Source organism: Elephantulus edwardii, unplaced genomic scaffold, assembly GCF_000299155.1.
Source record: "Elephantulus edwardii isolate Elephantulus edwardi_28Jun2011 unplaced genomic scaffold, EleEdw1.0 scaffold00032, whole genome shotgun sequence".
Lineage (NCBI taxonomy): Eukaryota > Metazoa > Chordata > Mammalia > Macroscelidea > Macroscelididae > Elephantulus > Elephantulus edwardii.
The window spans coordinates 18,746,555-18,762,915 of record NW_006399782.1 but is presented as its reverse complement, the minus strand read 5'-3'; the positions used below and the strand labels follow the sequence as shown (position 1 = coordinate 18,762,915).

The following is a 16,361-nucleotide window of genomic DNA, read 5'->3' as shown; positions in this document are numbered from 1 at the left end:
GATTGTTCCTCCTTCTCCAGCAAAACATCTGGTAAATTCTCACCTCTGGGATTGCAGTGCAGCTTCTTGCCACTAGGGCCACCAGAGCTCACCACATTTAGCTTTTAAAAAATATTATCTGTGCTCCTAGAGCAGCAACCTAATGACATAGAGGAAGAAACACTGAACTATATATATGAATCAAGAGTCCTAGATTTCCAGTGTTGCCTTTTTCAGTTTTGTGACCAGAAGCAAATTTCCTAACCTCTTACTTTGAGTTTCCTTATGGAGAAATTTTGGTTAATATATCTTACTAAATTCTGGGATTGTATGGCACTACAAGTCTCCAAACCTTAGAGTTTATTCCAACACAGAGAGACCCTTGTCCTTCACTCACTCTTTGCATCTGAGTCAGAATTGACTCAAATGACCCTCTAGCAAGTTTTTATGGGCTGTAAATCACATGGAATAAGATTGTCCCTCTTTCTCCATCAGAGCAGCTGATGAGTTAGAACCACTAGCCTTTGGGTTGGCAGTGCATCTTCTTAATCGCTAGGCTGCCAGAGCTCTCTCTAGTGGCACTAGAGGACAGAGTACAATTAACCCAAGACATTTTCAAGTCTGCATATCTTTAAGGAAGCTGACTGCCTCATCTTCCTGCCATAGATCTACATAGCTCAAGGTATTTAAAGACAAACATAAAACCACCAAATGTGTGTGTGTGTTAAGTGTTCAGAATGCCCAGAAGAGAGAAATCCTTATTTGTAAAGAAAATATGAAAATTATTTGAAGACACAGTGCTGTGAGCCAACAATGCAGCTGTAGTAATGACCATGAGGGGTCAGCTGTGGTAATCTTGTGAGAATTCGAAAATGTCAAGCAAACATATCTCCTGAAGCTTAGACCTTTACAATTGTGGAGTGTGAGTACATACTTCTGTTAGATGAGATTTGTAATTTTTTTTTTTAAATAGGAATTCTACAAACAATTTCTTGGTTCAATTTTTTTTTTAGTATCACTTTTAACAATAACAACATATTAGTTTATGGAGCTTTGTTCATAGTCCGCAGTGCTGCATTCCTAAGCGAAAGACCTCCAGTGGTTTGAGTCCCCCAGCAGCTCTGTGGGAGAAAGATGGGCAATCTCCTCCCATTCAGAGTGACTCTCTGTGAGTCAGATTCTACTAGATGGCAGTGAATTTGTGTTCGTTTTTTGTTCTTTTTTATTATTATAATTTTGGCCCTCTATTTCTGGAACTCTGGTGACAAAGGGCATTATATGCAAGGCTGCTAGCCAAGAGGTTCAAACCCACCACCTGCTCCAGTGCAGAGTCATCATGAATCAGAATCATTTGAGGGCAGCTTTGTTGTGTGTTTTTGGTTTGTTTTATCTTTTGCTTATATCTGAATGACAAAACTGTTAAGTACTTAGCTTCTAACAGAGGGCCATAGAACTCACCAGTACCTCCCTGGGAGAAGAGGCCTCAAAGTCTGTTTCAGTAAGGAGTTGAAAACCTTATAAACACTCTTACAAACCCTGGGAGACAGTTCGGCTATGAATCAGAACTGACTTGAAGACACACAATAAGTTCCTTTTGCTTTTTCTCACTTATATCTATTCAATTCTAACTCAAAGGAACCCTCTATGAGGTTTCTGAGGTTGCAATCTTTACAGGAGAAGACTGCCTATCTTTCTCTTGTGGAAGGACTGATGGATGTTGTAGTTGTTGTTGCGTATCATTGAGTCACAACCAATCCATAGTTGATCCTCCAGCGGGTTTTCAGAGATAGTTAATCCCACAGGAAGAGATTGTGCATCCCTCTCCTACAGAACACCTGGTAAATTCGAATAGCATGTCTTCAGTATTGCAGTGCAACTTTTTGCCATTAGGCCACCAGAGTTCACTGCCTGAAGGATATTAATGGTTAATCTTTTGGTAAGCATTGCAACGTGTAATACACTATGCCACTAAGGCTAATTTGTCAATGCCATAGTAGTTACCATTGATTTTCATTCAGTGATGGTGGTTGTTGTTGTTATTGTTATGTATGTATGGTCAACTCAGAACTTACCCATCATTGGCCCTCTGTAAAATCACATAAGAGGAGATTGTCCATCTTTCTCCCATGGAGCAACTGGTGGAATTAAACTGCCTGCCTTTGGGTTGGCAGGTCACTTTATCTATATTTATCTTCATGCTGATTGCCCATCCTTTCTTCTTTCTACTTGTACTAACAGTAAACATTGCCTCAGTATATCTACAGATGTCACTACCAACTCAGTAGACCAGCTGGCTGGGAGGAGGATCAAGCAGGAATTCCTTTGTTTTTATTTTTAGCCTATGAATGTTAGTTTATTCATTATGATGTTGATAAAAAGAATAATTAAAACTAATGCTACGATTTTCATAAGAGTTCGGAATAAGGGTTGCAGAGTGGAGTATACTCGGGGTGGGGGTGGGCGGGTGTGGGGGGTATTGTATACCAATGGAGGAGTTTTACTTTTCAAGGAGAAGAATAAACTGGGGGTGGGGTGGGAGGCGGGGAGAAAAGTGCAACAATGAATGAATGGAAATCCAAAATCTCTGTAAATGTTCATTGAAATTAATAAAAAAACAAAACAAAACTAATGCTACGTATCTACCTGATGATGTTCCAAAACTATTTAGAATAATGATCCAGCCCATATAAACAAGAATTTATAATTATATATGACTTTATATATAATTATAATAATATATCATTTGTTCACCTTTCTGTCTTAGTGGAGAAGAAGCTAGGACAGTGTTTTTTGATAATATGGTAGAGATTTCATATAGAGAATGTGTAAGAGGCATTCAATGCCAGGAGGTTTATATCTTTTTCAACTTTTGTTTTATCTTTTATCACTGAGTCTCTTCTCTTTTAAGATGAAAAACAGTAACAGTAACATTTTTGTCCTCCTATAATACAGAAATTCTCAATTCATTCTACCTGAAATTTTGTAATTGAGTAGCTTTAAGTCAGTGGGTTAGTAGTTCAAAACCAAAAGGTTAGCAGTTCAGACGCAGTAGCTGCTCTATGGGAGAATGGTTTGATAATCTGTTTCCAAAAAGGTTATAACGTCAGAAACTTGATAAGGCCGTCAGTACCCCTATGTCCTACAAAGTCTCTATACTTCTTAATCGACTTGCTGGCAGTAGGATTAATTATTTTTTATTTCCATGAACATTCACAGGGATTCTGGGCTTTCACTCCTTCCATTGCTGCACCATTCTCTCCACCCTCCTCCCCAGTTTGTTCTTCTTCCCAGCCATCCGAAAGTCTGTTTTAATTGTCCAATTGCCTCAGTGCTTGTCAAAGTCAGTTCTGATTAATCTCCTTTGTCGGTGTGTCCTTTGCCATTCCCTATCACTCCTCCCTGAGAGAGACTTCACCCTGATTCATAAGGAAAAGGGGATGGAGTATTCTCTTAGCTACTTCCTGCTGAAAAGGGATGCTGTGGGTTTCAGGGTGAAGATCTTCTCTCACTACTCTAAAGGGCCCCTTTGGCAGTAGGAAACACATAGACTATTATGGAGATTGATTTTGGAATTTAGATGCACTCTTATTGATTGTGCTTGGCCGTACATGTTCATATCCTTGAAGATGTATCATGGGGGTGTTGCAACCTAGAAGACACAAATTTGACTAACAAGTTATAAGTACATGAGTCAAAATTATGGCAGTGGGATTAATTATGTTGTTGCTTATTTTAATTAATAGGTGACATTCATTCTTATTTTCTAACAAGGCTAGAACACTAATCTGCTTGGTCTTTACTTTGACCTCTTGTGGGAGAAGAGAAATTTAATGCTTATTTCAGACATCACTGAAGCCTTGCCATGTTTCTTCTTGGTTAAGTTTTGTTTGCTATTCTTCCAAACCCTTAAGTAAGAAGGGTTATAGGCAGTAGGATTGCCTTTTCTTTTAAAGACTCAAAAAACAAAGAAAAAAGTTCAAGTGATGTTTGCACCATTTTATAGACATCAAAATAATATATACTAGCTCTCAGTCCTTTGGAAAGCCTTTCAGATGTGAAATATGGCAATGAGGCAAAATGTAGATTACAATGAGCACCAAAAGCCATGATGTAAATCCAGGCTTCATATGGCTAGCTGGTTCACAGCCCAAGAGAATGGCCATGTGAGTCATTCTCACAAAGGGACACATGTGAGTCATTGCAGAATTTTTACATTTTTATTTTTCCTTGCTTGCCTTTGGGGAAGTGATACTTAATATTCGAGAAAGAAAGAGGAAACAAACACCCAGCCCAATGGTGACTTGGAGAGTACTATGGGCATGGCCCCAGGATGAGAGCAGCTTCTATTTAATCAATGTTGACAAGACTGGGGAGAGCTGGGCAGGTCCCAAGAGGTAATGTTTCACTCGGAAAGCCACTCAAAGTAATTTCAGTAATGTAGGGCCATGGAGGGGGCTGGACTGGAGCCAGTAAACAGGGCCATTAGAGCTCAGTGTAGGCGACGGCAGCTGGGAACACCGCCATCCCTCCAGCAGCAGTGCAGCCTGGCTGCCTGGCTGAGCACACAGGCAGCCGCCACTGCATATGCTCCTGGTATTTGCTCACCAATAGAATGCACAGACATGCTCTTCTCACCCTTTCGAGGAAATGAATGGAATACATAAGGGAAAAGGCAGCTCTCAGAACCCGAAAGCCAGTTTGACACATATCTTTAAAGGTCCACTGTGAAATCTTCCACTTGAGTCCCCAGCTCTCTTAAGCTACTGCTACCAAACGGTTTCAAATGGCTCTAGAAAGAAACTGCATCTTTATCGCTTCCACATGCTACATTAAACAGGATAGAAGTTTAAGGGTCACAAATAGTTTCTCAATTTGGTATTAATGACTAAAACCAATTATATCTCAGATACTGAAACTCAGACCATATCTCTGAGGATAACATTATCAGTTGAATTTTGTCATTATGAAAATGAGAGAAAAGTCTAGAATTGGGGATGTTACTAATTATTTAGAAGAATTGTAGATTTAATTTAATATCTGTACACATTCAGTTAGAAGTAAGAAGGAAAATTGTAATGATGAACAGCTTGCAGCCAACCCAATTGTGTCTATGTAAGAAGAATAAATGTTTCATGTGATTGATAGATGCTGAGCATTCCAATGATTTTAGTAGATTGTTAAATAAAAATATAAATGCACATTTTGATTCATGAAGGTATTATGAATGCTCCACCAGATTGTTAGTGACAAAATAACTGTATGTATTTGGAACCGGGAACTCACTGCTGTGTTGAAACCAACTCATAGCTGACCCTCCACTGGGTTTCCAAGGCTGTCCATTACGCAGGCAGAGATTGCCCATCTTTCTGCCACAGAGTCTTTGATGGCACCGGAGAGGCATAGCTTTTAGTTAGCAGCATAGCTCCTTATGGACTACATCACCAGGACTCCCTATCTATATATACATAGGCCAAAGCCAATGATAACCTGAGTAAATTGGTCTCACATGGTAGTCCATTCCTTAGGTGAAATAATTATAAAATGAACCTTGTATTTATTTATACTTTATGAGTAGAAATAGGGCTTTAGAAAACATTTCCAAAGGCAATCACAAAAAGATGAAAAAGCATTAGATGTCTAGAGAAGTCCTAAGAAAACAGTTATCAACAGTATTGTTGGAAAAGAAAATATGATGGCAGAGGTGGGGTGGGCATGGATATAATCTCGTTCTTACTTAAGAATGATAGTTCTAGGTCAATTTAAAAGTTTAAAGTTTTCTCCATTTTTAACAATATATGATATTCATTAAAGATACCCTGTATTGCAAATCCAAGAGACATAGCCGGAACAGATTATGCTCCTGTAAAAAGAGCAAGGGCCACATGGAGATAGCTCTATATGACCTCTACCAACTCCACAAGTGGTGACAATATCCACAGCAATATCCACAACACAAAATCAATTCCCATAAAGTCATACATATTTCCTATACTGTTGCATCTCTTTCTACTACTCATCCCAACACCAATCTTACCTGCTCTACAGGGTCCAAAATCCACTACAATAGCTCACAGATTACACAGAACCATATTAGGGAAGTCAAAGGCTATAAGTTAGATTGATAACAGATGAAAGATGAATCAGAACAGCTCTGAAATGTGCTTTTAGGCCCCTCAGCATGCAGCTTTATGGCTTTAGGCCAGTGTTAACAAAGCTCTGAATGCTGTCAATTATGACTCTGAATCTTCCAACAAACCTGGGCAAAAGCTCTTAGCGCTGGTTCTGTGAGGTAGCAGTCCCAAGGTCAGCTCCCTCTCATCTAAAGGTCTCTCATTCTCTGCTGCTTCTGCTTTCCTATAGATCTGGCTGACACAATAATCCCTGACCCTTAAGGACACACTGCATTCTCTTTGCTAGTGGTGAGATTCTGAAAATCTGCTGTTGAAACTACTTAATTTAGAGATAAGACTAGCCAACCACCTTGTAGACAGGCTAACAAACCCCGTTTGTATATTTCCATCCACATGACAAAGTCAAATTCCATGGTGAGAATCCACTTTGAACTCTTTGAACTCTTAACACCACAGATTCTTTGGGCTGAACCTTTCATATCTATCTATTGTTCTTTCCTTCACCATTCATTCTCTACCAAACAATACATTATGATATTTATTAATATAGTAACATCGAGAAAGTAAATATTGATGCTATTTTCATTGTTTTATTACCACTGTAATATTTGTAGTCCATAAGACAATGCTTGGCACATAATAAGGCTCAGTGAATTTCAATGAATAGATGAATACAGAACATATCTTTCTTTCTTTTGTGAAGTACACTTAAACTTGAGAAGAGTAAGAACACATAACTTTGCTGTAATTGTGTTAATTTTAAATTACACAAAAATAAAATTTGTGGAGGTTGTCGGTCATCATGGCATTTCTTGTGAACTCTTGCCCGGGGAGGATATAGTTGTTTTGTCAAGATTAAAATGTCATAGGTTGGAGAGACCACATCTCTGTGTCAGACTCTAGCATCATCTGTCCAAGTTCACAGAATATAATTTTGAGAATGAATAATATGAGTATCATTATTATAGTATGTTAATAGATGGATTAAACAGTTTTTCTAGATCCTAGTTTAAGTTTCTCATAGGACTATTAATACTTCTTCCTGAAACTGTGACTATATTCTATATGGAAATTAACCATATATCCCATAATTAAAACAAAACTATTTCCCTCCTTTAGCTCAAACACAAAAATTCATCATGTGTTTTGTGGTTTTGTTTTTAAAGGTGCTTTATCTCATAGTAAAATTGGATTTGTTGGAGTGATTTTCTCCCAGTAAAGTCTGAAATAACAGGATATTGATCCATAGGTAGATAATAGCAGTAATGTATAATTAAGGATAATAAATTCACTGGTATTTTTCTCTCTTACACAAACATATACATACACACTCATACAACATATATGTCATCTATGTATTTATATATCTGTCTATCCATTTATTTATCTATATCTCCTAGTGACAAAGAAGCTGTGCTGGAATCCTTAAGGCACATAGCTTGAGGCCACCAACTGCTCTGCAGGAGAAAAGGATGGACAGTCTCCTACACTGCGATTAACTTGTCTCTGAAAACTCCCTGGAGGGTCAGCTATGGGTTGGTTCTGACACAACAGTACACAACAACAACAACTATATATATTAGACACATTAGAGCCCATTGAGGCAGTCTCCATGTTAATCCACCTAGTCAAGGGTCTTCCTCTTCTTCATTGACCCTCCAACTCTTCCAAGCATCATGTTCTTCTCCAAAGAATGGCCACTCCTAGCAACATGACCGAAGTATGTGAGGTGAAGACTCATTATCTTTGCCTCCAAAGAGCACTCTGGCTGCGCTTTCTCCAAGATGTGTGTGTGTGTGTGTGTGTGTGCGCATGCATGCGTGCTCATGTGTGTGTATGTGTTGTTCGTGGTTATGTTCCGTTGAGTCATAGGGGACTCATAGTGACCCTATGAATGAAAGACCTGGACACTTGTATAGCTTTCGTCCTTTCTCAAGGTTCATAGGGTTTCCAGAGGCAAGTTATTCCTGCTTCCAAGCTTATTATTATTGGAGAGCTCCACCAAACACTGTCCACCATGGGTAACCAGTCTTACATTTGACACATCAGTATCACAGTGTTCAGCTTCGCAGCAACCACGAGCTACCACTGTACAGCGAGTGAACAGACCAGGGCTATACGACCTAGAAGAATGTTTCACCAAAAACAATTAAAGATAGGCCTGAGGACCACGGATTAGAGTCACCCACCTTTGGCTTGGTAGTATCACTTTCTGCCCACTAGGCCAACTGATCTCTCTATGTTGTTGTTAAATGCTGTCAAGTCGTAGGTGACTCATGATGTTATGTGCTATTGAGTCATAGTTAAAGCAGATGTCCACAGAAACATTAAACACTTCAACTTTGAACATCAGGAATCATAACAGCTGTCCTTCAGAATGAAGTATTCAGTAATGGAATAGCCAGATCAATTGTTGGATCAAAATATCTAAATATTAAGAGACTGTTTTGTTGTTTTGTGCCATAAAGTCACATGTGACTCATAACAACTCTATATACAACAGCTCTGAACTCTATTCTGCGCCAGTCTCACTATCTCCAACACATCTACCCTCATTACCCCAGTTATTGTGTCAATCCATCTCATCCAGGGTCTTCCTCTCCTGTGTTTTACCACCATCCTTTCAAGCACGATGTCTTTCTCCAGGGACTGGTTGCTCTTGGCCACATGCCCAAACTATGAGAGACAAAACTTTAAAATCCTTTCTCCAAGGAGCAGCCTGCTCTCACCCTCTTCAGGACAGACCCATTTGTTCTCTTGGCAGTCCATGGTATGTTCAATACTCTTCTTCAGCACCACAACTCAAAGGCATCAGTTCTTCTTCTGTTAACCCTAGTCATTATCCAGCTCTATGATGCATAGCAAGTAATTGTGAAGACCATGGCCTAGATCAGGCAAATTTTAGTCTCTATACTGCTATCTTTGCTCTTCAGAACTCTAGAGAGAGTCTTGACAGCAGGCTTTCCTAATCCAATTCCTCTTTTTATTTCCTGGATGCTGGTACCAACAGCGTTGATTGTGGACCTCAAAAAGTTGAAATTGTTAACAATCTCAATGTCTTCTTCATTGACCATGGTACGGTAAATTGGCCTAGTATAAGAATCTTTGCTTTCTTGATGTTGAGCTTTAATTCATATTAAAGACTACAGTTCTTGACCTTCTGTAGCAAACACTTCAGATCCTTCTCAGTTCCAGCAAGCAAGATTGTGTCAACTGCATAATGCAAGTTGTTGATAAGTCTTCCTCCAATTCGGATGCCACATTCCTTCTCATAAAGACTGTTGTTGCTGTTATGTGCCGTCGAGTCGCCTGCGACTCATAGCGACCCGATGTACAACAGCCCTAAACTTCGCTCTGTCCTGTGCCAATCGCACTGTCTCTGACAACTCCCATCCCAATTATCCCAGTCACTGAATCAATCCACCTCATAGAGGGCCTTCCTAGCCTTTCAAATAATCTGCTCAACATATAGATTGAAAAGGTATGGACATAGGCTGAATTGCTTACACCTTACACACTCCTTTCTAGATTTTGAACCATGCATTGTTTCCTTGCTCTGTTCTGATAATTGCCTCCTGGTCCAAGTATAGGTTTTGCATGAGCACAGCCAGTTGTTCTTCTCGGGGTTAGTTATAATTTGTTGTGATCCACACAGTAGTTAGTAAGATATAGTCAAACACATGTGTGTGTATATGTGTATGGTGGTGTTATTAGGTGCTGTTGAATAGAGTACTACCCATAGAGACTCTACAAACGACAATTCTGAACTTTGTCCTATCCTGTGCCATACTCACACTTCCTGACACACTAGAGCACATTTCAGCAGTCACTGTGTCAAATCTCGTGGTTGAGGATCTTCTTCTTTCTTGCTCATCCTCTCTCTTTCCAAGGATGATATCCCTCTCCAAGAACAGCCTCCCACAGAAACATGCACAAAGTATATGAGGCAAAAGTTTATCTTTGCCTCCAAGGGACACTCTGGCTGCCCTTTCTCCAAGATCTATTTGTTTGTTCCCATGGCCATTCATGGTGTGTTTAGTGCTCTTCTCTAACACCACAGCTCGAAAGTATCAGTTCCTCTTCTGTCATCCTTATTCATTGTCTAGATCTCAGATCCGTAGTATTTTAAGTATTATGTAATTTCTCTCTCTCTCTCTCTCTCTCTATATATATATATATATATAAAATTTATGTATATATAATTCATTTAATATTTATTTTCTTGAAACATTTTAACAAAAACAATTAATATTAGATGTTCAGGTTTAATGTAAGCTAACCCAAAAAGGAAAAAAAACCCAACAAAACAAAAAACCCCAATGTATTTTAATTCTACAACTTTCTTGATGTCACTGTCACACCAACAACTCCAGACTTTTCCCATTTGCTCACTCCATGCCTGTTTACTTCCAGCATTTGTTCTAATGTCACTTGGCACTGAAAAATATCCTTTCAGCTTTTTAATGTCTACAGCCTCCTCTTAAGTAATAACTGTCTCAGAGGGAGGTTGATCCTCTAGATGGGAATATAATTATTTACTCTAATCGGATGGTGGTAATTAGAGTGACCAGCTGGCCTCAACCATTCATCTATCTTTGACACACACCATGATGATCAAAGTTTTTGCACAAATACAAAGATTACATATTAAATTATTTCCAGCACTTTTAAACTACGTAATTAGTGCCAGAAAGTGCCAAGACAAGGACTCATATTTCTGAAAACTCTCCAAAATTCTCTCCATTTTGAGCCACTTTAAATGTATTTGTTTCTTTTTTATTGCTATTATTGTTAAAAATATTTACAAATTCAACAATTTATTTTTTAGTTGTGCTTTTAATGAAAGTTTACCAAAAATTTGACTTTTCATTCATTCATTATTGCACATTTTTCTCTTCTCCCTCCCCAAGTTTACTTTGCTTTTTGTTGTTGTGTTTTAAATATTCATTCAGCAGTGTTGATTACATTATACAAGCTGTGCAACTATTCTCACCCCCCCTTTTTTTAATTGTTTCTTCACCATTAGCATTAACTCACTTTTTCCAAGTAGCTTCCCTAATATTTTGAGATATTTTGTGGATTTGATCTCATCAATCTAGTTCTTTAAAAGAATGTAATGCTCAAGGAAGTAATTTTTACTAATTAAGTTAACAGAAGATGAATTGATGTCTTTGAGTTGTGGTGTTGGAGAATATCCCTTGGACTGCCAAAAGAACAAGCAAGTATGTCTTGAAAAAGGTGCAGTGTGAGTGCTTCTTGGAGGCAAGGATGACAAAGCTCCATCTCTCATACTTTGGACATATTGCTAGGATAGACTCTTCCTTGGAAGAGAATATCATGCTTGGAAAAGTGAAGGTCCAGTGAAAAGAGAGGAAGAATCTCATCAAATGGCTTCACATAGTGACTGTAACAATGGGTTCAATTTTCTCAGAAATAGTAAGGATGGCACAGGATAGGACAAGATTCAGATCTCTTATTCATAAGGTAGCTATGAGTCATACTTAACTTGATGGCACCTACCAACAACAATGACATAGAAGCACTAGTAGCCTAGTGGTAAGAAGGTGCATTGCAATCTCAAAGCTATGTGGTTTGAGTCCACCAGCTGCTCTACTGGAAGAGAATGGTTAATCTCTTCCCATGTGATTGTCTCTAAAACCCACTTGGAAGTCAGCTGTGGGTCAGTTCTGAGTTGATAGCATACTAACAACATAGTTTAGAAGACCAATAGGGAAAATATGTTTCATGTTAGACTGCTAATCTAAAGTCAGTTCAAATCTACTATGGGAAAAAAGATGTGAAGTCTCTTCCTATAAAGATCATCTTCCTAAACAATATGCCTCTGGAAACTCTATGAACTTTGATAAATGATGATAGTTATAGAAAAGCTTCAGGCATCTTGTTCATGGGGTTGCTATGAGTCGTGCTTGACTTGACAACAATCAGCAACAACAACATAAAGATTTATAGCTTCAGAAACCCAACAGAGAATCATCATGATATATATAGATATAGATATAGAGATAGATATATATGTACCACCAAGCCACCAGAGCTTCCTTTGTTTTTTGTAAATATCATGTATTTAGTATTTTTTTACATATATATTTATAAAATAAAGGGAGCCCTGGTCGCCTAGTGGTCAGCTGTGGGTCAGTTCTGGTTGTGATAGTACGTAACAACAACATTTAAAACAAATTACAATGTATATGAGTAATTGTACAGAACATAATGTCCATGAATTAAACACAGTATTTATGAATGACTGTATGCAAACAAAACCCAAAGCAAATGTATGTCTTTATTAATCAGTCAGCTACATATTTATACTGAGATAAAGCTGCTTTCAAATCCCCTTTAAACCGTACCTATTCCTTCATCTCCAGCCCCTACCATCCTTCCTTTCTGAGAGTCTCCTAAATTGGGCCCCTACTTCTCTACCCTCAACATTTCTATTCAACACCAAAGCCACCCTAAGTAGTACTGCTAGTTTGGTCTTCTGAATGCACAATTGTATTACATACTTTCTTTCAAATGTTCTCTGTGACCTTCAAATAAAATATAAGCTATTTAGACTATAAAGTGTTTTTTACTCCAGGAAATGTCAATTTAATTTTCAAGAAATATCAGTTGCTAGTAGATATACTAACAGCTTTGTTTCAAAAGATACAGACTTTTAAACACCAAGGGTTATGCAGAAAAAAGTTAACTTAGTAAGCTTAGTATTTCTATCCTTAGAAAAGTCACCTTATAAGATTAACCTTCAAATTGATCTGGGAATTTTTATTTTTTGGAGGGTTTGTCCACTGTACTTAAGATGTTCATGTAAATGTTATGGTTTGTGGTGAATGCATCTTTCTTTCTGGAAGTGTGGAATTTTGATACATGTTAGGTAAAAGTTAGAACTCATCAAAAAGTTTGGAAACTGAGTCACTAATAATCTTCTATGTATATAACACTTCACACATTCCACAATTTGATGCTTAATGTAACAGGGTATCATAACTATCTATCCTCTATCAGAAAACCCTCAATATATTTCTCTTCTTTTCCATGAGAGAAGTCTATTGGAAACCTGTGCCAATTTCCTCCTAATATTACTGCATGTATCCTTTCCTTTGCCAATTTTGCTTTGTGTCCTTTTACAGTAATAAATCAGCCATGAGTAGGACTATATGCTGAGTCCTGTGAGTGCTCCTTCTTGTTGTACTTGTGTACCGTTGAGTCGGAACCAGCCCAGGGCTGACCTTCCAGTAGATTTTCAGATGCAGTTAAATCACCCAGGAGAAGGGTGCCCATCAGGACTCTTCAAATCTAGATTTGATCGCAAGGACCCTAAGGATGGTAACACAAATGGCCTCAGAGCAAATGAATTCTTTTCCTATAAATTGGAATACTGGCAAATTATTTTTGTAGTGTGAAATAAGTCGACTGAGTTTTATGAAAAATACAAATGGATTACTAGAAAAGTGTCTACCTTCTGAGGAAAATATTATCCTTCAAAAAAAAACCCATAGGTAAGTATTTTCTGTTGGCATGTGTTTAGCTTCAAGGAACTGAAAACTACTACAGTGGTTTAAAGACTTTGTCTCACACAGTAAGAATTCTAAGGGAAAGACAGCCAACTGTTTTTATTGTACAGTTTTTGTCGTCTTGGTCATGAGGTTATTGCTACCCTACCAAGGAGTGTTTGATGTTCGGTCAACAGGAAAGGATGCCTAGTCATCCAGCAAAGGAAAGTAGGTTCTGTGGAACTTCTACTTTTATTTGGGAGAGGAATTCTCCCCAAGGAATTCCATCTGTTAGGTCGGAACTGAGTCACATTTATCACTGTAGTCCCAAGTAGAGCTGGAATTTCAATTTTTAATCTTTTTCATACATTAAAAAGTTTATGGTTGTTGAACAAAACACATGAAGATATGTCATAATTTATCTAACTCTAATAGAAAATACATTCAAGATTCCCTGCCATAAGAGTGGCTACCTTACTTGTCAGATTGACGGTTAAAGACAACAGCCACGTCCCTCTGATGGCGTAATTTGGGGTGAATTGTATTATTAACTCAGAGCCTCGACATTTCTGGCAGTTCAAATCCATCAGCAGTTTTGCAGAAGAAATGTACACAATCTCCTCCTGTGCAATTTAAAGTCTCAGAAACCTAATAGAGGATGATGGTGAGTTGGAATCGAGTCTACAGTAGTGAATTTGAGTTCTGAGTTGAATATGCCTTTGCTCCTGAGCTTTTTCATATATTTCACTGAATAGCCTCCTGGAGTAAACTCTTCCATACTAGGAAATCTTACTGGGATCCTAATAACCTACTTCTGTATTAAGAATCCTAGGTGGTGCAAATGGTTAACACTTCTTTCTTCCTTCCAATCAAAATGTTAAAGGCTTGTGTCTACCCCATAGGTATGTTGAAAGAAAAGCCTGAGTTTCCCCTTCTGAAACAATCACCCACTGAAAACCCTATAGAGTACAGTTCTTTTCTGACACACATGAGGTTGTAGTGAGTTGCAACTGACTCAATGACAACTGGCAGTTTTTGTTATTTCCATTTCAAAGCACTTAGGAAATGGTCTGTGGGGAAAGTACATAGTACCATCTTCTGAGCAGATGAGACAAGTACTAACTCTTCTGTTGTTTCTCTGCCCTATCTTGTTTTCTTCTTCAGAAGCTGTAGATGAAACCAAACCTAAGGAAAGTGCCCGGCAGGATGAGGGTAAAGGAGAAGAAGGCGAGGCGGACCAAGAAAATGCCTGAACTTTAAGAAATGGCTTTCCACGTTCCTGCCCTCCCCTCTCCTGACCCCTGTCTCTCCTACCCGCTACTCAACTCCACTCTGAAGTTTCCCTTCCTGTCCTGCTCACGTCTGTGAGTCTGTCCTCTCCCACCTACTAGCCCTCTTTCTCTCTGTGTGGCAAACTTAAAAAAGAAAAAAAAAAAAAAAGAAAAAAAAAAAGCAGGAAAGATCCCAAGTCAAACAGTGTGGCTTAAACATTTTTGTTTCTTGGTGTTGTTATGGCGAGTTTTTGGTAATGATGATCCAATCATTTTGGGAAATTCTTGCACTGTATCCAAGTTTTTTGATCTGGTGCGTGTGGCCCTGTGGGAGTCCACTTTCCTCTCTATCTCTCTGTTCAAAGTGTGTGTGCAATGTTCCGTTCATCTGAGGAGTCCAAAATATCAAGTGAATTCAAAACCATTTTTCTTTTTCTCCTTTTCAATGTGATGGAATGAACAAACAAAGGAAAAAAAATTAAAAATCAAGATTGTTTTAAAAATAAATAAATAAAGCAGATGTGCCAATTAGCGTAACTTGCGGCTCTACGACTCCTTTTTCAATCTGAATATTAATAAATCAAGAGAATAATCAAACTCTGATGGCTCTGTGGTTCTGTTCCATCTTCACACACTGTTTGGTCGAATATCCTGAATCTTAAATTTCATCTCTTTTCTGACTTCTCAGTTTGACAGCAGCTTTCCTGTAAAACCAGCGCGGGAGGCTGAGACTCTGCTCAGAGCCAGTGGTATAACTCAGTCATTCCTCTGAAGGTAAAGTTAGGCACTAAGACTTACTTTTACTAACATCATCCCAGAATATTTCCATGATTAAGTACAAAGTATCTCAGTTAAATATTGTAGCAGTATGCACAATGCTCAATAAATACCTGACTGTTGATTAACTTTAAAACAAGTGTTGGCCAGCCAGTCTGTATCAGTCAGGGTTCTCCAGAGAAACAGGACTAATAGGAGATTGCTTGTGTGTGGATATGTATTGTATGGGAGGAGATGGCTCACCTTTTCCTGTGGAGCAGCTAGTAAATTTGAACTGTCTGCCTTTGGGTTACCAGCACGTATAAACATACACGCATATGTTATTGTATGTACCAGATTCAGAACCAACCCATAGCTGACCCTCCAGTGAGTTTTCAGAGGAAGTAACTTGCATGAAAGGAAGTTACCCATCTTTCTCCCATGGAGCAACTGGTGGATTTGGACCGAGTACTTTTAATTCCTTACTACTAAGCCACTAGAGCTCTACATATCCACAGATATAAATCTACATATAAAGCAATTGGTTTACAACCAGATATACAAAGATCTAAATATTATGTATGTTGTTGTTATGTGCCGTCGAGTCACCTGCAACTCATAGCGACCCTATGTACAACAGCCCTAAACTCCGCTCTGTCCTGTGCCAATAGCACTGTCTCTGACACTCCCATCCCAATTACCCCAGTCACTGA

The 16,361-nt window shown here is 38.5% G+C and overlaps 1 protein-coding gene across 1 annotated transcript in view; it reads left to right on the top strand.

Moving 5' to 3' along the window:
• GAP43 (growth associated protein 43) overlaps positions 1-15,488 on the top strand; it is a 166,525-nt gene extending 151,037 nt beyond the window's left edge. Inside the window, exon 3 of the mRNA XM_006884268.1 lies at positions 14,786-15,488. Within this exon, the coding sequence (XP_006884330.1) occupies positions 14,786-14,874 (89 nt within the window). The 3' untranslated portion in view covers positions 14,875-15,488. The remainder of the gene's footprint in view (positions 1-14,785) is intronic.
• Positions 15,489-16,361: the final 873 nt, after the last annotated feature.